The 24,340-nt window shown below is 43.7% G+C and overlaps 2 protein-coding genes across 3 annotated transcripts; both read left to right on the top strand.

The window, feature by feature from the left end:
* Positions 1 to 366: 366 nt before the first annotated feature.
* On the top strand, positions 367 to 3,899 carry sypl1 (synaptophysin-like 1). Of its 2 annotated transcripts, XM_080851038.1 has the most exons (5): positions 367 to 524; positions 1,679 to 1,797; positions 1,966 to 2,170; positions 2,339 to 2,530; positions 2,849 to 3,899. In XM_080851038.1, the coding sequence occupies exons 1-5, from the start codon at positions 453 to 455 to the stop codon at positions 2,978 to 2,980; spliced, it is 720 nt and encodes a 239-aa protein (XP_080707164.1). In that variant the 5' UTR covers positions 367 to 452; the 3' UTR covers positions 2,981 to 3,899. The 2 variants fall into 2 exon arrangements, with proteins under 2 accessions (XP_080707164.1, XP_080707163.1); XM_080851037.1 differs by having other exon boundaries at positions 1,966 to 2,530.
* Positions 3,900 to 4,773: 874 nt separating this feature from the next.
* On the top strand, positions 4,774 to 19,860 carry atxn7l1 (ataxin 7-like 1). Its single transcript, XM_080851035.1, has 11 exons — positions 4,774 to 4,880; positions 5,367 to 5,438; positions 8,014 to 8,118; positions 11,325 to 11,508; positions 12,032 to 12,525; positions 14,020 to 14,102; positions 14,320 to 14,555; positions 14,816 to 15,002; positions 15,475 to 15,596; positions 15,760 to 16,483; positions 16,590 to 19,860. Exons 1-11 carry the CDS (start codon positions 4,784 to 4,786, stop codon positions 16,605 to 16,607), a joined length of 2,322 nt encoding a protein of 773 aa, XP_080707161.1. The 5' UTR covers positions 4,774 to 4,783; the 3' UTR covers positions 16,608 to 19,860.
* The last annotated feature ends 4,480 nt before the right edge of the window (positions 19,861 to 24,340 follow it).

Genomic DNA, 24,340 nt, shown 5'->3' with positions numbered 1-24,340 from the left:
TGCAGTCATTCAATCAGTGATTTTGAAGCTGCAGCCTTTGTGTTATAGATGACTAGCGATAGATCTAATAGCAAAACTGACATTTAAGTACAATTGTTTACATGTTTGGCAAGGATAAAATTGTGACGTTCTCGGTCAAAGTCCATTTATGCTGTTTTCTTTTTTACGACGCACACAGCAAAACTATAAACACCTTACTGTCAAAGCCCAAAACACAAAAAATGTTTAGACACGACTGTATTATAAATCTCAGTCTTCACTCGAAGTTAATGTATCTGGAAATCGCTTGCGCCCCCGTTCTGCACACTTTTTTCATGCGTAGGAGGGGCAGCATCTTCATCAAGGGAGAGGGCGAAAGAACCACGTCACTCTTTCAAACTTGAACATTTACCTAAAACATCCTGTCCACAAATTGGTTTTAGTGTTCGAGCATTTCTGTGGCGCCAATACAAATGATGCCAGGATTTAGGCTTAACTTGGCTCCACTAAAGGAACCGCTGGGTTTCATAAGGGTGCTGGAATGGGTAAGTTAAGCAAATGCAAGCGCACAGAATGTCGTCAATGTAATCCGCTTTTCCACATTTAAAGCAGAGGAATTGCAACTATAGTTCGAGGATACGGCCTAACCTAGATGGGAAGGAATTTTATATAAATGCATTAGATATGTTATTGAACTATTAGCAAAGGTAGTTGGTAAGTTGGAATCTCGCTGGTGGAAAATGTTCGGTCCTTAAGTATCTTTGACTGAATTTTCTGTTTTGCCGTCTCATCATTTTGCTTCAGCTGAAGCCCTTTTGATTCAACACTTTCAAGAATGTTCAATAGCCTAACTTAATATCGTTTTTATGTTGACTGTCTTTCATTTGAATGGGATCATGCTCGTTACATATTAATTTCGCCATAATAATTCAGCTAACCTATGTTGTAAATGTTTAACATGAGTTAATCCTTCTCTCTGTTTCAGTTCTACCGTTTTCCCTCCCATGAGAAGAAAACCACATTCCATTCTCCGAACTTTTCAGATTTGCGTAGCTTAAAGTCAGTTTACAATCATTGGCCTAGGCTATATTTTGTATCTATTAGGCTATATATTCTTGAAACGACGTGAGACTTAAAGAAGGCGTTAATTAAATTCACTCGCAACATCCCGGCTCAAAGAGATAGTCTGTGCAGAGGAAAATTGAATTACCGGCTCAGCTGTTCTCGCCCATAGAAAGGATAAAATGTGGAACTCATAGTCATCTGACCTACGGCGAATCATGTTTTAGAAACCTCACGATGGTAGGCTTATTGTGAATTACACCTCGACACCGACGTCAAGAGTGATGTGGCCCACAAACAGGATGTGAAAAGTTGTAAAACTAAACATCTGGATAGTGGCTCATAGAGCTGTAATGGAGGACAAGTCCATAAGGTGGACAGTAGGGGGAAGGGATACGTTTCCAAATGCTGCGCTAAACTATTAAGGCATAACAGCAAACATATACGGCCAACCCTAGAGGTATTTTAGCTATTTCCATTGACTGACTCTGCCTTTTCCAAGTTTGGACATAGAAAGGTCTGGTCTGTTACCCTCAAGAACAAGGCCAGCAGCCAAAAGACCTTCCATGCACAAATACACGCACACACATACGCGCACAGTGTTTAACTTTGAAATCAATCTTGATATTTTCCATAGTTCACCGCTGTTTTTGCCTTTGGAAGTTGTGGTGGCTATTCAGGCAGAAATGTTTTTTCCCTGAATTGCACTGAAGGAGCAAACAAGACATTGACAGCTGCTTTCTCTTATCCTTTCAGGTGAGTGCCTTCCCTGTCATTAGTTGATCTGTGGATACATTATTATTGATGTTGATCTTTAGAGAGCCTTTGGTAGTGTGCTTGTTTTCTGAATCCACAAGTAGATGTCAGTTTCTTTGCTTGTATTTTTGTGTTAAATAGCTAATTTCCTGTCTTGTATACCTACAGATTAAACCAAGAAATTCTTGTTGAGGGCAACACCACATTATGCAACCGCACAGTGGCAGAGACTCACTTGATGGGGGACTCAGCATCCTCAGTGGAGTTCTTTGTGGGGGTCGCTGTGCTCGCCTTCCTTTTCTGCATGCTGGCTTTGCTAGTATATCTGGGCTATATGCACGTGTACAAGGACTCCAACTTTGGGCCCATGCTTGTGAGTGCAAGTGAAGGATCTGTCTTTCTGGAGTGCAACCAACTATGCAATCCCAGATTCCAGTGGATGATCTATGACTGGCAAGTGTTTTCACCTCCCTTTCTCTCTCACTCTCTCCGTCTCGCCCGCTATGCTCTCTGGCCCTCTTTCACACTCCCTCTGCTGCAGGACTTTGTGGTGACAGCTGCCTTCGCCTTCCTGTGGCTGGTGTGTTCTTCAGCCTGGGCCAGGGGCCTGCAGGTGGTGAAAGACGCCACGGGCCCAGCGGGCATCGACTCCACCCTGAGCCTGTGCAGGGAGCCAGACGTGATCTGCGAGGTCAAAGAGATCGCCAACATGCGCAGCCTTGATATATCCGTGGTGAGTTTTTTTTTCTCAAGCCTTTAATGTTGTGAACAAACAGGAAGTCCAGACGTTCTGCGATAAAAGGGTGATGGAATGCAGATTTTACTCTTTGCACTTCTTAGTGTTTATTGTTAGAGTTACACCACAGGAGGTTTTTTTTAGTTAGAAGATATTTGTATATAAAATTAAATTTCAGGCAGGTAGCTGCAATGACTATAAGTAGTGCAGATGATTCCTGTGAATGGAAAATTTCATTTTAGTCTTGCCCATGCCATGTTCTGTATAGCTGGTCATTGACACGCTTAAACGATGTTGTTTAACTTTTTCTTGCAGGTTTTTGGCTTCCTGAACGTGATTGTGTGGCTTGGCAACGCTTGGTTTGTGTACAAAGAGACACAGTGGCACTCCCAAAAGGCTGCTGCACAGCAAGGTTCAGGCCGCAGGTCGGCCCCAGCCCCCATTTAAACAACGGCCCGTTCCTAAGCAGGACCTTCTCTCTTGTCAGCTGCCTGCGGAGGAGAATAGGTGGCAGTCACGGCCTCTCCTGCAGTCACGAGAGAAGTGAAACCTCCCTTTTTCTCTTCCTTCTCTTTTTCTCTTTTCAGTTCACCGCTACTATAGCTGTCTGCCTGATGCCACCCTGAAGAATATACCGAGACGAATTATCTGCCTTTGCTCTTTAATCACTACAAATGTTCTTTTGTGAGGATGTGTGTGTGTTCACCTATGTTATTATGTGCCTCAGCTAGCAGTGCTTACAGACCTAGCAGAGCTTTGCTTAGCATTTTATTTCTTGTACACTTGCTTATTCCATTTTATGTCCCTGAAGCTTTATATATAGATGTGCCTGATTTAAAACTTGCCTTATGTTTGTGAACTTCTCTGAAACTCCTTAGCCTTATAGTAATGGTACTGTTTTCTAATGGTTATTTTTCAAATGAATAAGAAATGTCCTGACACTTGATTTTGTATGCATCATGTTCTTGTGACAGTAGATTTATTTGTGTTGTGTCTTTATGCACTCATTTGACCAAATGCCTTTGAATACTCTGAATGTTAATGCCTGAATGAGAATTTACACCTCAAAATGTGCATATTACGAGCTTTGTCATTTTGATTATTCTTTTGGAAAAGCTTGTTTTTTGTATTGATTGATTCTGTTGTATGAAAGCAATAATTTCTGACAATGCAAAAAAAAACGGTTATTTACTTTCATTTCAAGCCAAGTCCAAAGCTGAATCTGTGTTGAACATAAATATGCTAAAGACATGCTTGAGGTGTCTATACATCCTAGCATAGAGCTATTTTATTTTGTCCTGACAGAAATCCTTTAAAGGAGTAATTATGTTTTGTGTTTTTTTTTCTTTTTTTTAATAAAGGCTGTCCCCTGAGAAAAGCAATCAGTGTCTTGCCAATGTCATTGGGTGATTTTATCCAAATAAATCCTGAAGTCCCTTTGGCATAATACAGCTTTTGTGTTCTTGGTCATCCTGTGACACACTGGTTGGTTTTTGTCTGGGGAACAAATGCTACATTATTTAATGAAACCCTTGAGGGTTGTGGCTGCAGTTGGAAAGGAAGACCTCAGTACAGTACTTTGGGTCTCTTATTTCACCAAATGCTTATGGTTTACTTTGAATAGAAATCTCCAGATGACTGTCTTAAGTATGTACGCCTCCGATTAAGTATTTGCCACTAGGCCCCTATTATGCCACACAGTTAGGAAATGAGTTGCTTGTGTGCCACTGACATCTAGTGGTCACATTCACTGACCACACTTTACCAACAGCTGTACTCAACTCTCAAAAAAATTGAACAGCGTCACATCTTGGAGGAAACTAAATGGATGTTTCAATCTTGAATCAATACTAAATAATTATCAACGCGTGTCTGATGATTCTGACAGCAATCACACGCTTTATCAGGCTACGTTGAGGAAATGTTAGTCATCTATGGTGCCATAAACGTTACGTAATGCATAATATCACCGAGGCTAAAAGTATTTATCTTTTGAATTGAGTCATCGTCATAAGGCAAATAAGACTGTACTCAAGATAAATAGTTAATGTGATTTCCTGAATCACAAAATTCATGGATTCACAGCTTGAACTTTTGAACTTCGTCACCGCCCCCCTTCAACCTTTCACCTCTCTGCCGCCATGGTACGAGCAGAGACGGAATTTGTCGAATGTGACGTCAGACGCTTCCCCAGTCTCGTTTTGCTGGCTGCGAAGGAAAGGAAAAAGCAAGCAACAAGAAGGAAGAGCAATGGCGACATTGGATCGCCAACTACCAAGTCTGGATACGTTCAAGTGCAAACCGTGGTCTATCTTTACCGACGCAACTGAATTACTCCACTCCGACAGTAAGTCCACGCTGATATTCTGGTTTCACTGTTTAATTAATGTTTTGCACTTGTTATCGACAATGTTTTTCAACTGAGATTGAGCTGACTGGGTGTCCTCCATGCATCTCTGTGAGCAGAAATAAACAACATATGCAAACATCCAGCGAGATGAGCAAAAATATTCTGTCGCTGGTGCAAAGTGACAGTTCTACCCTGACAGAGGCGCTGGATTGATTTTCATTCTATTGTACTTTGAGCCATATGTCACTAAGTGTACAAGTTTAGTGTTTGCCGTTTGTGCCTCGCTGGATTTAGACAGCCACCTAGCTACTACTAGTTGTATTTTCACTATGCAAGCCACCCTGCTGATAGTGTTGACTTACTGTTGGGACGCACGGTCAACTGCATGCCCATACTTTGTAAGGGGAAAGCTATCACTGAAACACAGCAGGTTATTTTGCAAGTTGTTCTTTGTTTGCAAATAAGCTTTCTCGTTTTGTGCAGGCGCACTCATTGCTGAAAATCAAGGGAAACATTTTTTGAACAAAAAGGAAGCGATGAAACTAAACAGAGAAGGTAAGATCCATAGTCAGTTTGCTGTGCCGTTTTAACTCTTTTAGATGTTGACAGTAACAAATGAATGCAGTAGTAATGCTTTTTCTATAAATAAATATGTGTTCCAGTATTAGCACAAGTGTTGCCATACTTGCTTGCTCAAACTTTTTTGATATTCATTATGCAACACAATATTGCAGTTGTGTTTTAATTGTGTTTCAATTGAGAGGCTAGTGAAGTTTAAAAAACTGTCACATTTATGAAGTTGCAGCTTGGTGCCCTGGTGACACAGTCCAGTGTTTTAATACTGAAGGGACGCTATGGATGTGCAGGGGCATGTGTTTTCACACATATCTCCAACCAGCCGTGGTAGGATTTAAAAACGTTAAAGTGTGGAAGATCAACAAACCTGAAACATACTCCCTTTCAGCTCACTGTACCATTGCATAGAATCACTGTCATTACTTTGAGTCTGGGTGCATTCAGTGCAACAGGCGTCTGCTGGGCCACCCGGCCCTCACCCATAGCCGAGAAGGTGGAGAGAGAATGTGAAAAATTTGGTGACAAAAAACAGGCCAAGTTTCTTGTTATCTGTTATGAACACATTTTGATTGTAATCTTCTGGCTCACACCTTGACAGATCGGGATAAGCTCTGTCTACAGTTATGCTGGGCTGGGGCACCCCCTTTCATTGAGACACTGAAATAATTCATCATTCTCCCGCCAGCTTCTTTCATTCATCACGCAGCCATCATATAATGAAAAATCGACTACCCGTTCCTGGCAGTGTTTGAGATGTATTCATTCACGAAAGGGGAGATTGTTTTAGTAGTTCGGTCCTGGCACCAAGCCTCATTTGGCAAGCTGTTGCAGCAGCGCTAAGCTACACACTCAGTTTGTATTTGCCTTGGCAGAAATGGAGGAAATTGCTGTCGTGCTTTTAAAAGTACAGTCAGTGTTGTTTTCTAAGTGACTGTGAATCGTGATACAATCAGTGGTGAAATATGTTTCTCACCATCGTATTCATATAGGTTTGGTATCTGTTGAAAGGCTGCTGTGATTGGTGGAGCCACTCTGGGAAGCAAGTGGTGGGCCACCATGTGTGCCGCCCACCCAACCCATTATGACTGACAGTCTGAGGCCTATGGTATGAGATTCAACGTTGACATAACTGATTGTCCAGAACTCTCTAGAACCTATAGCCTCTTAGAGTGTTTTGAAAGGAAAGAGGTGAAACATGTAGGACATTGGAATGACAATGTCATGACCAGGGTTCACGCTAGACTTTTTCTTGGCCGGACAAATGTCCGACGCTATTCCAGAATATCGGCCATTTGGAATGTCTACCGGACATTATTCACTAATAGCCTAATTAAATAACCACCAAAACTCCAAATGAGAAACGACACAAATTTAAAAAAAAAATCAGGAACTTCCAAACACTCAAGTAATTCTGTCAATCTGCAAAACTGATTACTTGGGATGTCACGTTTAGCCATGTGATACACCACTTTCATTTGTGCCACGAGTAGTAGTGGCGTTATCGCAGTGCACTCTCATTGCACTTTGCTGCGGTGTTAGGGACATAGCGGCTCTGTGGTCAGACGACTCGCTATGGTCAACTAAGGCAGATCTTTTTAAATTCATGGAGCCTTTCGTAAAGCCATTTAACTTGCCTGCTCTCTCACAAATGCTACAAAACATTGTGTCTCGACCATCCACCTTTTCCGACCTTAGCCAACGGAATTGCTCGAGCCATTCACCTTTAAAACTCCTTTTAAGTTTTTTGGCAGGCGCATTTCCTAAATCCGTCGGGGCCTCGGATGATGTACTTGGAGTCGAATCATTTCTTGACGAATCATTAGGCCTATCAAGGCTATTAGAGGTCTTTTTGAAGAACTGACCGAGAGACGTCTGCTTAGCCTTTTTAAAATTTTGTTATTGTTTATTTTAGTGAACAGTTTTTAGCGGGGAAACCAGCCTGCGTGTGTTGCGGAACCTCGACCAGCGCATGTTCCGAATGCAATCCAAATCTGCTTTAGAACTTTTTTTTAATGACATAGCAGGCTGATTATATTCAGGTTTATGTTACAGTTGTTTTGTTGTTTTCATATGTTACTGATTAAATCATAGCCTACATACATATTTTCTATCGGACATTTGGGCCGTTTACATCTTATTATACCGGCCATTCATGCGTTCAATCGGCCAATGTCCGGCCATAGCCGGCTAACGTGAACACTGGTCATGACTGAAAATAAGGAATCCCTTGATACAAGCTTGTCATTCACACTATTGTGTAATGACCCTTTTAATGCTTGTACATATCATAGAAGCTCATCAAACAACATCAACCTATTTTTTGTGGTCATAGGATTGTGGCTATAATTAAATTTTACTTAGCTTTTTGCTAGCTGGTCTTCTAAGCACAGGTATAAAAAAGGGCTTTCCCTCGTGGACATTTTTTTTTGTGCAGTGTTGGTGTTTCTCGCTCGGTCTCCCCCTCCTCCCTCTGTGTCTCTCTCTTGTCCTTGCCTTTCCTCACAGGCTTTCCTTGCTTACTCAGTTCACAGTATTGCTTTCTGCTTCCCTGTAGATATGCACTTGTTTGGCCAGTTTCCCACTCATGACGAATTCTTGCTCGTCGTATGCAATGTCTGCGAACAAGTCATCAAACCTCAGGGGTTCCTGACGCATTACGGTAAGCGTGCTTCCCACAGTCTTGTGCTAGATTATGAGAAAGGTGAGTCATTTGGCGTAGGCTCTCTTGGAATTCAATGCTGTAATTGATGTGGATTTTTTTTTTTTAATGATCATTTGTTTGTTTGCTTTTTATCTCTGTTCCAATCATCCTCATCAGTTATTTTTTGGTTGAGCGTAGCATCTCTCGATTTTGATTTTGACAAAAAAAGAAAATGCTGGATTTGATGAGCATCTGCTGCTGATTCACCTGACTTTAGTCTTTTACAGTAGTGAGTGTTCAGGAATGATAGAGCCACACGATTGAAACTTTACCCAGCCTGCTGTGACACCACTTGGTGAGGCCTCTAGCGACAGCATGATAGCCAGCCTTAAAGGGCCCTCCCGTGAAGACAAATGCCTCTAGCATACTGGCCAGTGGGAGCTTCTGTGTTAACTGAGTGTGTGTGTGTGTGTGTGTGTGTGTGTGTGTGTGTGTGTGTGTGTGTGTGTGTGTGTGTGTGTGTGTGTGTGTGTGTGAGAGAGAGAGAGAATGTGTGACCAGACCAACCTGGACCAACTTAACAGCAAACCACACTGAATAGAGTGAGGTGCTCGAGACAGGTTGACACTGAATATGCATTGTGTGGCTCTTGGGTTTTTGATTGCAACCCATTGTGTTGCAGCCAAAAGACCAGACGGCCTCCATTTTGGCTCATTTGCTGTTAAGTGGCTGTTATGTTGTTGTTGTTGTTTAGTGTGTGTTTGTGGTTGCGGTCATCCCGCCTGGATGACTGAGAGTGCACCAGCTCCTTCGAGGCTGCAAGGGAAGGCCCGCTAGTTTACTTTAGATTTTGCTCCAGTGCTTTCACATCTGCCTCAGGTTTTTCTGTGTGCCATGCCCATGTGTCCTGGCGAGGGAAGCGGGCGAAAGACGGGCAGACACACACGCACACACACCATTTGGAATCAGTACGCTGTGTGCCTTGCAGGGTGGCTTGCTGTTTCTGTGTGGCAGAGCGGGGTGGGGGCTGGCAAGGAGCAGTCACCTGCGCAGGCCATGCACGGCCCTCTGTCCCTCTCTCCTGCAGCCCGTCTGCGAGATGCGTGCCGCGCAATACTGCAGCTGCGCGGCTGTGTGGGCTCAGCTCAGGGGTCAATGACTCGGGGCTATTCATCTCTCCAGTGCCGCAGCCCAGAGAAGAATGCCTCCGAGCCAGTCAGGAGGCGGGCTGTTCTTTTCTTTTCTCTCTCTTTTCTTTTTTTTTCCTTTTGCCTTCTGTTTCCCACTACTCTTTTTTTTTTTCCTTCCTCCTCCTGCAACCTTTTTTATGCCTGTGGCAGAGGCTGAGTAAGGGCTGTTCCGGATGAACTATGTGCATAGTTCCAAGGGAAGGGCTTTTTCTGCTGGATCTATGGCCCTTAGAGCTGAAGGTGCAGTAATGTTCTTTTTTTTCTTCTCTTCTTCCTTTTGGCTGTTGCTCTTTTCGTTTCGTTTCTCTGAGCTCTCTCTTAAGCTGGGGCTGGCTGGCGGGTGTCTTCCTGCCGACTGACGCCAGGCGGATGTAAACAAACCCAGCTGAGCTTTTTTGCCCCCCGTGTGGCGAAGCGCCTCTGCTTCCTGCCGGCGCCGATGCCAACAAGCGTAAACAGTGGACCCATGGCACCTCTGCACCGTTGCCCCCACCCCCCCCCCACCCTCCCCCTCCCCTCCGAGTCAAAGAAACCCCTCAGAACAAATATCTGGCGTGTAGCTTTTCGGTGAGTGAGATCAGTGTTTGTGCCCCAGAAAAGCGTGAGGAGAAACAAAGGCTGATGTTAATGCCAGTTTGTGTGTGTGTGTGTGTGTGTGTGTGTGTTGTGAAACACATTAGTACCCCTTGGTTAACTTGCGCCACGGCCTGTTTGTAATTGCTGGTGAATGGAAGCCAGGGGGGGGCGGAAGGGTTGTATTAAGATTGCTGCATACTTGAGTACAGTGTGGACTTTGAGCCTGTCCTAATCCAGCTGCTTTTGTCCTCTGATTGGTCTATTTACACACCTGCCGCTTGTGTCTGATTGAATTACTACCTAGAAGGGACGGGGGGCTGCGGATGGCTCGGTTGTTGCTCAGAGCAGTGTTATTACAACTTTTTTAGTTTTTTTTTTTTAAATAAGAGGTGGGGCGAAAAAGGTTTTTTTCTTCCACTCCCACTTGAGCATAACCCCCCTGCCCTTCACTGTGTCCCACCTAATGAAATGCAACGAAGCAGAGTCGCTGGAGATGTTTCCAGCAGCGTTTCAGGCCCTGGCCGACATCGTCATGGCAGCCTGAGTGTGCTTTGAAGGCCAGCTCTGTTAGTGCCAGAATAAGGCTCGTTATATTCTGATTATTGTTGTTATTATTTAACTCCAAAATGTGCAAGACTGTTCTGGCAGCCTAACACCCCCCGCTCCCCCTGAATATATCCCATGTGAGTCGCCATGAACATAAAAAAAAAAAAACACATTTATAGTGCTGTGCCAAGTTAGGGAAAAGAAAAATGAATTCCTTGTGATGCATCCACCATCAGTGTATGTTTGTGTCTTGTGTGTCCTTACATGTGTTTAGTGTGTACATCTGTGACTCTTTGATGTGCCCCTTTGGACTTGCAGGTAGCTGGGGAATAGTTTCACAGTGAATAGAGAGGACAGCCTTCCCCACCCCAACCCCTCCCCAAAGCCATGCATAGCAAGAACCGTAAGTGTAGTGGCTGTTTTTCCCTTTCCTCACCTCCTCAAGTGCCCCTCTCTCTATCTCTCTCTTTCTCTCTATCTCTCTCTTTCTCTCTATCTCTCTCTTTTTCTATCTCTCTCTCTCTAATTACTGTCACCACCAGCAGTCATTGCACATTTATCTGTGGCCTCTCTCTCTCTGTCTCTCTCTGCATACCACAAATTAAAGCCATACCAGAGTGCTTAACGAAAGCAACACATTAGCCCTGTAACTCGTCACAGGCTCATTTAAAGGCCATAAGACTCTCAATCATTTATCAGTAATCCAGCTGCCAAGACACTTAGTCTGATGCACTCAGACAATGTTAAAATGAGCTAGTCAATGCCATCATAACTCCACTCTCTGTCTGTGTGTGTGTGTGTGTGTGTGTGTGTGTGTGTGTGTGTGTTTGCGCCTGTGCGTGTGTGCGTCTGTGCGTGTGTGCGTCTGTGCGTGTGTGCGCCTGTGTCTGGATGGCTATGTGCACCTTGCAGAGAGGAGACACGGCTCTCCCAGTGGCTCCAGGGCCCCTCTGGTTCCCATGAAGCCCAAAGAGTCAGTGAGCCACAGTGGGGTGGAGGCGCTGCCGTTCCGTGTGCCCCGCGACTACCCCCACTCGCGCTTCAGCAAGGCCCCGCTCGCCGTTTACCCCCCCAAAGGAGCCCGCGCCAAGGCCTGGTGCGTACACCAACTCACCAACTCCTCATTTACATACACACTCAGCTGTTTAGCTTGGGCTTTTTCTACAAAGTGATTTTTTGCATGGAAATATAGTACCAATGCAGGGGGATTAGCAAAGGGTGGAGAAGTATTATGAAAGCTTTTCTGTTGCCTCCAGCGGCATTGAACAACATTTAGTTTCTGTGACGGGTCTGAAAGTGCTGGGTGTTACATAGGTTTCTGTGACGGGTATGAAAGTGCTGGGTGTTACATAGGTTTCTGTGATGGGTATGAAAGTGCTGGGTGTTACATAGGTTTCTGTGATGGGTATGAAAGTGCTGGGTGTACATAGGTTTTGGAGCACTCAAATGATGCCCGCAGGTTATTCCAATTCCATACTCTTTTCAGCTGGTATGTGTAATGAATGCTGGGAACGTTTTTATGTTTCACAAATAGTGCTCATATAAGCATATTAATTATTAACATGTATTTTTCCTTACACCTTATTACTTATCTTAGCATGTTATCTGTGTTTGTGCAGTGTGTCCTTGCCTGTGGTGAGTTTGGAAAAGATGCCCTGCTTTGGAAGGTCGGAGGGGAGCAACATCAAAGTGTCCTCCAGCTCTGCGGCGCCCAGCACCTCCTCTTACCCCTACTCTTCCTCCTCATCTTCCACCGCCTCCTCACAGTCCCCGGCCGCCTCTCTCAAGTCATCGCTTGCCTCCCACAAGCCCCAGGAGAAATTTGTGAATGGACGAGGGCCAGCCACGCCCCGCTCGACCACGCCCCCCTCGGCCCCTGATGGGCGACGCAGCCCCTCACGTTCCCCGCTGGACAAACGGCCAACCCCCACCCCCTCCCCCTCAGCTCAGGACAGGAGGCCCAGCACGTCTCCCTCTCCGTCCTCATTGGACAGGAGGCCCAGTGCCTCGCCCTCCCCGTCCTTATTGGACAGGAGGCCCAGTGCCCCGCCCTCTCCCCTGGAGAGAAAGCACCAGAATGGGACGAAAGGTACCCGGACTAAGAGAGTGTCAGGTAAACTTTTTATGTTTGTTGTTTGTTTATTTGCCTTGTTTTGACATATATCAATACTGCATAGCAGCGGTGAGATAATATCAGCCTGTGTCAAAACCTGCCCATTCTGTTGCATTGCAGGTAGGGCTAGGCGATATGGACCAAAAATGATATCCCAGTATTTTTATGCTGAATACCCATACATGACATACGTATATATCAGTATTTTGGGCTAGTGGGCTAAAAGTTCAGTTTCCAATAGTGAGTCCCTTCTTGACTGGACACCTGTGGCTGCTTTCATTGGTTGACATGAGAGAGATGGCTGCATTCTGAGCTGCAGCAGAAAATATTTAGAGGAAAACTGTGAAAATAAATTTTAAGCCAATGGGTTCAGAGACGTGACTGAACACATCATAGTTCTAGCTGACTAGCTAAACATCTAAACACAAAACCTCCACTTTTCATATTGACAACTGGCAGTTGTTCAGTGTGGTCTGGACACCCTCAGGAGGGATTTATTTTGGGTTAGGGTTGTCTCAATGAGCATCAGTCAAAATGATGTTAACAGTTTTGCTTTTATTGAGAAAACTGACCTGAAAGATTTACACCAGAAGCAAAAACTGAGCTGAGAGATTTAAACCAGAATCACTAGGGACATCATACACTTTAAATGACAGGGATCAAATTGAGACATCTTTACTTAACCCTTTGACTTAAGCCCGTTGCTGAATGTCAGATGACAGTGCTTCCTCTCTTACTTCATCTAAACCTTTCCCCATGGCTTGCTGATTGGCCTGGTAAAAAATCTGTCAGCCCAATGTTTTGTCACTCTGGGATTTAGAAGCCGGTGTAAATTCAAAGTGAAAATGATCCTTGCAAGATATAGTCTGGGGGCGCCTGAGTGTGCTCGAAAATTGACAGCAGTAGCATAGAACCGAGCCCCAGACTCAGAGGTCGGCCCGACATGATGAGCATAACAAGGCTGCCGTGTTGGCTCATCCCACCACACCACCACCACCACCCCTTCCATGTGGTGTTTTGTGCTGCCACTGTGTCATTCACATGGGCTTGATTAAGGGGTTGTATTTTACACACGCAGCATCTGCCAAAATCCTTTGCTCCTTATAAAAACCCTGAAACGAGGAGCGGTGGTTTCCAGCAGCAGGTTGGCTCCTTCCAAGCTCTCGTCTCCGCCCTTCGCAGAACATCGCAGCACACATCCACGACTAGATTATAGAGATTAGCGATTCGAGATTACTGAGGACATCTGGGTCAGGGCCAGTTGATATGAAATGATTGAGTCAAGCGAAGTCTGTAGTGCATTGAAATGCAGCACAGGTTTAAATGAGAAAAGTGATCATTTCCGTGAAAAAAATTATCTTGCATGGAAGCAATGTAAGATACTGTTTAGAATACGTTTTAAACCAGACACAGATTCAACCACAGACAGGTCCTAGCCTGTAAATGAACATATATTTTGTATAGTGAGTGACATTTTATTTTATTTTTCTCAAGGGAGGATCTTCGATCCTAATAAACACTGTGGAGTTCTGGACCCAGAAACCAAAAGGCCCTGCACCCGGTCTCTCACTTGCAAGGTTGGCAGTTGTCCAACTCATTTTGTTAACTTGTGTTCTTTGTGTTCTGTACTCTGTTTTTTTGTGTTAGTTTTCCAGGGAACTGTATGGCACAACACTCCTGTTGTGTTCGGTCTTCTCAGTTCCTCATTATGCTGTGATGGCTCAGGTTAAAACAAGTGCTTCTTGATAAAGACTTGTGTGTGTGTGTGTGTGTGTGTGTGTGTGTGTGTGACAGACTCACTCCCTGACCCATCGGCGTGCTGTACTTGGGAGGAAGAAAAACTTTGACATCCTCCTGGCCGAACACAAAGGCAGAGCAAAGGAGAAGGAGGTTGGACAGAAACAGGATACTCAGACAGGCAACCAGCCCACCCAATCGCACGACACTACTCCAAGCGGTCCTGTCCACTGCCCCAATGGCAAAACCACTTCCACTTTGCGGCTACGTCTGGCAAACACAAACATCCACAGGTAGACACCCATTAATGTTTCAGGTGTCCTGTGCTTATTATTTGTGAGTGATGACCTTGAATGACCTTGTGAAATTAGATGTTTTGTTCTAATTGTTGTGGTTAGGCATATGTGGAAGTGGGAGCTGTTTTCCTTCAACAGATCATCTTTGGAATCAAAATACGTTGCACTCTGATTCCCTTTTTCATCTCTAGTCAAAGTGATTTCACTTATTCATGATGAGTACCAGTGACGTCAAATCTCCTTCAAAATCTTGACAGGTCTCTGGGCAGTCGGGGCGCTGTGATGCTGAACTCCACCCCGGTGCCTGCCGCAGACCCTGTGCCACGCTGGCAGAGGGAAGCTGCAGAAAGCCGCCTGTCCAGCGATGAGGGTGAGACTGAGGCGTCCGAGGACCTAGAGAAACCAACCTGCCATTACTCTCCGCGCCATCCGGACCCAATGAGTGTAAGAACCAAAATACACAATCCCTGTCTCTCCCCAGGCCTCAAGCCAGTTGTCCCGCTGCGCCAGATGTGACTTTGGAACTACTGTTTTCTGTTTTAAATGTGCTACGAGCTCTTTCCCTGTGAGGTGTTGTTTTTTGCTTTTAGACGCTTCAGACACACTGAACCTGCTAATCATTAGCATTAATCATCCGCTATTTTTAGACCACACTACCCCATAATTGTCTCTACATGTATATTGTAATTGTAACACAGGGTAATATAGTAAGCTACCATATTATGTTGTGCAGCCTTCAGTATTGTTTGCCTTTCTTATTTAGCTGGCACTTCTGACCAAAGTGACACATAGCAGAGGGACTGTGTGCGGGGGTGTGTCTGTTCTCGTACTCCCCAGTGGAATTGAGCTTCATGCCATACATGTGCAAGCACAATTTCCCAAATAAGAAATCCACTCTTTCTGTTGTCTTGGGCAGTGCTGTGCCTTCAACAGTAGGCTGATGGGGAGAGGTCATTATGTCTTTGATCGGCGCTGGGACAAGATCCGACTGGTCTTACACTCCATGGTAGAGAAGCATGTGAACTCTCAGATGTGGAAGTAAGTTAGAAAGACTCAAATCATAAAAAAACGTAATGGTGTTTCTTTTGGTCATAACTGAAAAGATAATATTAAAAGCATCAAACTCTCAGTTCTCTAGTGCTGACCAATATCTCTATGGTCATCGCTGATCATTTGATGTTCATCTGTCTTATTGGTGCAGGAAGGTACCCTTGGCAGCAGAGAGTTTTGGCAGCAACTCCCCCAGCCTATCTGATTCTTCCTCTCCTGGTTCGGGTGTTCTCTCCTCTCCCCTGTTTGCCTCTCCTGCTGTCCCTCCGTCTATGGAGGGTGTCTCCGTCGTCTCCTACTCCACAGCCTTCCCCCATAACCGAGGTGGGATCTTCTGCATCAGAGACCCCGACCCGCCGACTCCAGCATCCTCCTCCTCCTTGTCTTTTGCCAAACTGCCTCGGACTAAACCTGCAAAGTCCCCCAGGGCCCAGAGTGAGGGGCTGGGAACTAAGAGGTGCAAGCCCTCCGTGGGGAGCTCCCACCGGAAGAATGGAAACGGCTACCACCCATCCCCACCTCCTCCACCCCCCCCTCAAGGCTCCTCCATCATCAGCAATGGCACAGCCACCCTCTGCATCAAGAGCAAGTCCCCTGGTCGGATAGGGCAGGGACTCAAGGACTCTGGCAGGTACGCAAGTGGCGGGCAGGTGGGCGCAGGCAGCTCGCTCCCCGGCGACCATGCGCTTTCCACGCACAGTCCCGCGCTGTTTGGTGCCATGGCAATGGACTACAGGAAGAGGAAGAGCTCGGGCTCTGGGGAAAAACCGGAGAAGGTGACCAAGACGGCCGGGCTGGATGGCATCTTCAGGAAGAGCGGCTTGAGCCTTCTGGACCCGCTGCCCGAGTCGCCGCACAATCCTCACCTTCGGCAGGTACGCCTCAACTGTGCCTCTTGACTTTTACTAGGAGCATTCTCACTATAACCTGTTCATTTCTGTCTAGCTTATCTCACAATTTGTTTCTCTCTGTCTTTGCCAGCCCAAGGTGCACCACTGACTAAATGGATCATCAAAGGAGAACAGGATGATGCTCAGCCCAAACAGACTGTTAAATCTACAGCCTCCAAGCCCTTTCTCGGCCTGTCTTACAGGGTTTACTGGAATTGACTGATAGACCAGAGCAGTAAAGCTGTGTGCCCATCGTCTATCGAAGGACCTCGTTGGTTGTCAGTGGAGCCCTGTGGGGGAGTCAGGCTGCACTGGTCGTCCTCAGAAAGGAAAGAAAAAATGGGGTCCCGTTGGTACTAAAAGTTATCCCTGCAGCTGAACTGCACTTTCAGCTGCTACGCTACAAAGCTTGTGGGGTTCCCATGGATGTCGCATATATGCCCGTCTAAACGTGTACAGATCAAGACTCTGAGGAAAAAAACAACTGCCGTCAGCAGAGCGGACATGCTTTGTTTCTTTTGACACCACTTTTGCCGCTGAACTTTTTGTTTGTTTGTTTGTTTATTTGGCTCATACCGCTATTATATAGCAATCCATTTTATGATCTTGCCTTTCTGGAGATGTTAGGACATAAGAAAGGATTGGAGAGGAGGGACGTGTCTTGTGCATCATCTGATTTCTTCCGTGAGCTGTGACGAGCGTGAGGGACCCCTCACATCATGCCTGAAACCTTTCTACCATGTACCGTATTGCACATGCGTGTACACGTACATGAGTATGTGTACACACACACACACACACACACACACAAACACACACACACACACACACACAATCGACACACACAAAAAGGCTCTGGAATGGAAAAAGCCTCTCCACCATGCCTATCTAAAGTGCACTTATTTCTTTTCCCACCTGGACCATAGAACAGGTGGCAGAGAGAACGACATGAACTTTCAACCAAGGGAATTCTTTACCGACACTGTTTGGCAAAATTATTTTTAACAGAAATAGGATGAATTCAGGTTTTTTTTTTTTTTCAAGTATTTCAGTTATGTCGCAAGCATTGCAAGAAAACAAAACGTCAGGACTCCTAAATGGAAAACAACATAAGGAAGTGTTGGATTTTGTATGATAAAATTATCATTTCTTTATTAATTTTCTAACTGACTAGTGTAGGGCTTAAGATGAGCAAAAGTATATTTGTATGTCATTTTAAAAGTTGAAAGTATTATTATAGAGTTCGTATTGTTGGAAAAAAAGTGTACATATCTTTCTATTATTTTTTTTTATTTATTATTAATGTATAAAGAATCCCTGCCCACCCAGTGTGTCACAAATACTAAAACCCCCAAAGAAATCTATCTTGCTTTCTTTTGCAAGATTCTTATTTTTTTTAAATCCCACTGTCATTTCAAATGTCCCATTGCTGTATCATTCATCTTTACCTAGTGGTTTAAATCCAATTATAATACTGCGGTTTGTAGGCATGTGTAATCATTAATAATTATTGGTTTAAGGCACATGCACTCTTACTCAACCATAGTCATAGATTTCCTTGGGGTGGATTGATTCGATCAGCATGATCACCTTAATAGTCAATTTTAGTACTTGCCCCTTTGCACTTTGTCATATATACCAGAAACTTTATCTGGTCTTATTTATATAAAAAAAAAGATATTTCAAACATATATATTATATAGAGAGACAATTGTTTGTACAATTTTTCTTTTTGTTCGTCTGATCCCCCAAAGTAAATATTCTGTGTGCATTTCACCTATTGACATGTTGGCTATTACCTTTCTGCCTTGCTAAAGAGCTAGACTCACCGTACGCCATGGCTGAAAGCTCAGCCTTCAAGCCTTTGTGATCTCCATGTAAAGTGCTTCCACTCCCAGACTCAGGTGATGGAAGTAGAGTAGAGGGAGTTACTTTCCCAAAGTAAGCTCTTTGCGATCATGTTTTCATCTTCAGAGTGCTAATGCTATTGGCTCTTATCTCTGAGACATCAGTTTCAGCCTCCATAGAAACACTGATTTGGATATATGGATTATACTGATATTTCCTGCAGTCTTATTTCTCTCAACAGGCACACATATTCTGCCTGTCTCATAAAAAGACCAAAGCAGATATGAGTTTTTAAAGTGATTAATTGTAATAATCAGGTGTTATTTTTGATGCAGGAGACTCCACAGCCCTTTTGGTAGTTAGACATCTTTGGTATTTGTACCATTCACCTGTCGGGCAGTTGAGTGTACTTGGGTAATTAAATGAGAGTTAATTGAATGTTCACAAATTCCTTTATCTGCAAGCTGATTTGTTGTGATTCCTGTTTGCCAGCTGGGGTTTTGTCACCTGAATATGGAAAATGTTTTTGTCCCTTTTGATCTACTTTGTAAACTCTGGTCTGGTATTGTTCAGAATGTCCCCTCTTTATCTTCAGTTGAAGGCCTCTGATTTCAGAGATATATATAATATAGACAGGCGTCTAATAGTTTGTCTTTAGAAGTATACGTTGGAAGAAATGTATATTTGTTTGTAATTAAATGAAAGTTATACATATAGGCCATGGTTCTGTGGCATGTCCACTGTGATATTTATATTTTGTTTTAATCAGCATTCATAGTCTTGATCTAATTATCTATTTGAGGAGCACATCCACTCTTAGGACCTGCACTTTTCATAGTGCAAATGGGACTTCATTGATATTAGCATCTGCATGCCACTACACTTTTCTTTTCAATTCCTTCCCCTCAAAACCTCTGTTTACTGTAGATGTCTGATCTACCCAAGGCAAGGCATCAAACAACGTAAAAGGCCACATTCATTTCGGAACAAATTAATTGTTCTTTTCTGGCACGTCTTCGCTTTTGCAGAGACCTTCCTCGAAAAACCCAGCTCCATCAGACAAATTTAGGTTTAATGATGTAACTGTGTATACTAATTGTATTAAATAATATTACATTTTATACTGCCCTTTTGTTCAGTTGTGTAACTTGCACACATTCTGTCTTTACTAAATACAGCTATACAGTTTTTAGTTTTTTCAAATTCTGATATTTAGTGAATACTTTATATTGTTTTCCCCCAAATCTGATCTAGCCATATGAGCTGTTTTTTTTTTCAATGTAAGGCCTTATTTTTATATGGTCATGTTAATGCTTTCCAACTAAACTCATTTGAGAAGGAGTTAAAATATTCTATGTCTAAACCTCAGTGAAACAGTGTCCTGTATGTGCTTTTTACTTTTTTTATTCTTTTGGCCCATGGCATTTTCAAAAATGAAATAGAATATGTGTATTTTCAGGGTTTGACGATGTTTTGGAATTCAACTGTTACACAAATACATTTTTTTACCTGTATCTCTGTGTCCTGTTGTAAGTGTCTGTGAATGGGATGTGTGTCAACTGTTTAACATTAACGATACTGAGGAATTACCAGACAGGCTGATGTTGCCGATGATGCACAAAAAGTTTCCTGTCTGTGCAAGTTGCTGTTCTTCTGAGGATGTTCCTGTGGAGGCTACTTCCATTTACAAGACTATTGCAGGTTGATGTAAATCTTACCATCACAGTTAGTGATTCAAACAAACCGGTAAAGCAAGCCGACGTGTGTTGTAAGCAATACATAGAAAACTTGTATTCTTGAAATTCTAAGTGGCGATTCACAGAGAGGGAATATTCACCCCCACTCCACCCCAAACCAGCATTCTTATGATAATGGTTTAGTCCAGGCCCTTCAGTTAGGAGTCTGGATAAATGCAATGGCTATCTTTTGTTATGTTTTCTGTGGAGTTGAGGGCATGGTTTGAAGGATTATAACTACAGGAGAACTCTGCGACGCAGTCTTTTTTTCTTGTTTTGATCCAAACACAAAAGCTCAACGAGCTTTTTCAAAGTGCATTTTTACTAAAAAAACAAAAACAAATTCTCACAATCATTACACACGTTAAAAAGAACTTTGGAAGCATCAGACTAAGATATTGAAGCTGTGGGTATTCTGCCTGTTAAGAAATTGATAGTCGTTTACCAACGAGGACTCGCGCAGCATGGGCTAAAAGCAGTTGCAAGTTTTGGCCAGTGGGAACAATATAGTCAGACACATTTATACATCATGCACGTGTTTAGATTGTAAGCACTTTCGCGCGCTATCCCCAGTCTACAGTATCTTAGCAACCAACTTTCCCCTAGCACCTGCGCAAGTGAAGCTGGTAAAGTTTCTACAGATCAGTAAACATGGCGTTTTTTCTTCTTTACAGGGTTAAGTACAAAAGATAGTCTGATCGGCATCACTGGGTGATTACTTGCGGAATGCCTATCAGCGTCAGTTGATTACAGGACAGACTCGAAAAGAAATGACGAATAACGTTTCGTGAATTGCAAACGAAGGTGCTGACACACTTCTCCGTGAGGATGCTAGGAGGCTAACATTAAGCAAGCTAATGTTAGTTAATACTAGCTTGCTAGCTAAGATAATATTGCCACATCAACTGTAAAGTCGTTTTTGAGCGTTGACATTACTCGCCAACCCCCTAACAGCCTCTCACATTGAGGAACAAGCATTCCTGAACCGTCGTATCAGATCAATCACATTGATAACGTAGCTAGCTATCATGGCTATTTGAAAGAAACGTCATTTTACACGGTTGGAAACTAACGTTACAGCTGCTTTAGAAGATGGTCTCCTATTTTTGTAGTTACCACTGTAAAACATAAGTCCACGTGGACAACAATTCAGTAGGGAGCAATAGTGAGAAAACTGAATGCATCAGTAATTGTTGCCACTTTATGCTGATTTCTAATCTCACTTTAGCATTTTTTTTTAAAGTCCATACTGAAATGATTGGTGACACTGGATCACTTGACATTCCTTTCAAAATATACGTCAATTCATTTTGGTGAAGCCTGTAATTTTTTTTTACTATTTGGCATGTATCTACAAAAGTATCAAATAACTTCAAATTTAACTCATCTTTGCGGGGCCTAAGATTTGGGTATTTTCATGATTTAGTAATTTTCCGACAAATTAAGTCTTATTAAATTAAGTCACAAATGTATTTGGTCGGAGCCATTATATATATCAATAAAGTAGACTGACAGGCTATTGTTTTAAAACTTTCTTAACCCTTTTAACTTTGGAGAAACCCAAGCTTCAAGTTTATGAATTTGGAGTGGGCGCGCGTTAAAGCTACGTGAATGTATCACCGAAATAAACTGGAATTAACGACACGTTTATATATCTGCAGAGGTCAGTTTTCCTATAGCCCTCTGACGTGTTGACAGTCGTGGTATTTCTAAAGTTTAAGTGTAGCACCTTTTGCGCAGCAGCCACACGACTGAGGGCTCTCCACGCTGTGCACAAAGGCTGCTGGCGAGGGAACTGCCGAGCGAGAACTCAGCACTGAGCTAGGCGTAATAAACAATCCCCAGCTAGCCCGAGAGGACGCACAGTCGAAGTAGCTCACCGGCCGAAACGCTTTCTGGTACGTAGCGAAAACTGATTTAACCTTGTGTTTTGACAGCCACTCTGGTAAGAACAAAGACAATAACATTTACATCCACCGTGGACCTTTTACCCAAGGCCTAGAGTCGTTTTGGAAGCTAAAAATGCCTCTCCGTACCTCACCGAACGTGGTTGTTTTGCAGAAAATGGCGTCATCGTTCTCTTGTTCGGTCCGTTCATGGAGGGGCGAATGTTTGGTTTCAGAGGCTAATATTGTCCGTAAACAGCGTTTTTAAGGGCAGACTCAAACAGTGTGTTTGGTATTTAACATCTTAAACGGTACAATAACGTTATTTTACGCATTTGTGATTGAATGTAGTCTGTAGGAAGACGCGCAAAGCCGGAAGGGTCACCGGTGAAGCACCCGATTCCTGTGCGCCAAGCTACTTCTTGGAAATGGTGCCACCGAGCCGCATAGCGTAGCATTTAATCTTTCTGATCATCGACCATTTCGTGGTGTATTTCGGCGGTATTCACAAACACTTAACGGTTCTAGATGATTCGTAGTGTAGTTTTTAGTCGTGTAGGGACGTATTCAACACTCCCTTTGTATCTCTTTTGGGTCAGCCCGCTTTTGCGCTGCACTCTCGGCCATGCTGCAATCTGGAGGGGGCCTCTTTTCATACGGCTTGAAAGGTGCATTTTGTACGTAGCTTTTCCTTTGATCAAGTTAATCTGGTCTTTTGTGGTTCGAAATAGTAGCTTTTTGGAGTTGACAATATAAGCGTGTAAATGAGATTTTAAGGGGATAATAGGTCAATGCAAACGGTGCCATGAGAACGGAGAAGTGCATTGCGCTTCTGGTTGCAAACAGACAGCAAGGAGAGGCTCCGTTCAAAGTAACGTTAGACTCGCAAACAATCGGGGAGTTGGCGCACACAAATTGGGTAGGTTAGTTCGAAGCTGCGCACGGATTGTGCCGCTTTGCGCATATCGGCCGTAGCCTAGCTCTTGCGTTAGATCGCTACCATCGCTAACCTCTCTGGGTATACGCACAGTAATCACTGTTTTGGTTGTCAAGCACTGACGCAAGGTTGCCGTGCATTATTTAGTCATCCACGGGCTGAAACGAGTCGAAAGAAAGCCATCGATGTCTGGACCCTATGCTCACTCGGCCGCTACGTGGATGCGTCCTAGCCGTCCCTACGAAATAGCGAACAGATCCCATATGACTGATAACTCTGGCCGTTTCTGTGCCGTACTCTTTAAAGAAGACATACATTGTCAGGCATATTTGTCATTTCTTTTAAAACTTTAATTCCTTTCGTGAAACCATGGCGTTCTTCCACAGATCAAGGCACCTCATCTTACATGGCGGGGGCTGATGTGGCGCTTTGGAGCACAATTCATTAAGTTTTGTAGATCTAAGTTACGCAACTGATCTTCACTTAGACGAACGGTTCAAGCGTCCTGCACCTCCTACATTAGGACATCTACTGAGAGAACGCGAATGAATGATTATTTTGTCATTATCAAATTAAATAGTGCTCGTAAGGAATATAATCGGTGCCATTTGCGTCACATCCCGCGTTATACGTACGCCCATAGGACGCTTGGTTTGCACCCAAGCGAGGATCATTTGAGTGCGACAAAACTGTCGTAGTTGTCATTGATGTAATTGTTGGATTTAAGTTTTTTATATGCACACTTGGGATTCTGCCATTGTCCGCGACATAATTTGAAGAAGCTACTGGATTTTACCACACGTTTGAAGTGCTTCCTGTTTATTGCGCAAGGAAGTGGTGCCCTAGTTGTCGCTGTTAGTGTCGTGCTCTTGCTAGGTAAAGTAGTTGTGTGTGTAGTTTTTAGTTCTTGTAATGAAACATTCTGGACCATCGATGTGTAGCTTACCTCACGATGGAGATAAATCTTCCTCGACCCCAGTCCCCTGAGAACTGGTCACCTAAATGCAAGCTATGAAGGAGAGTTCGAAATGATGAATGAAGAAAAAAAAAAAAAATGCAAATATTTGTGTTTGTGTAATTTCGTGTTAAACCGGCGGTATTGTTTGCACTACTTTCAGTCGGTATCGTTTGTTTAGGTCTTCAAGCACCTTACTTGACTGATTAAGCCAAACCTGATACTACCTGTGGCTAGATAGAAATAATGGGCTGGATGTAGTATTATTCACATCACCTGGCCCTGAGGTGGATGAAGATGCAGGTTAGGAGTGTAGTCTGTGTTCTGTGGAACTACCTCTGTAGTCTTGAATCACATAATATGTGAGTTCCATAATATGAACACCCGAGTGTAGTGTTCCATGAAGATGGCTGGGGTGAGTCACCTCCAGTGGTGATTTCAAACCAGTGGCCACTTTATCTGATGCAGCTTAGGCAACCT

The sequence above is a fragment of the Sprattus sprattus genome (assembly GCF_963457725.1).
Source record: "Sprattus sprattus genome assembly, chromosome: 14".
In the NCBI taxonomy this organism is placed as follows: Eukaryota; Metazoa; Chordata; class Actinopteri; order Clupeiformes; family Clupeidae; genus Sprattus; species Sprattus sprattus.
Note: the sequence above shows the minus strand (reverse complement) of the source record. Positions and strands in the feature narration are given on the sequence as shown.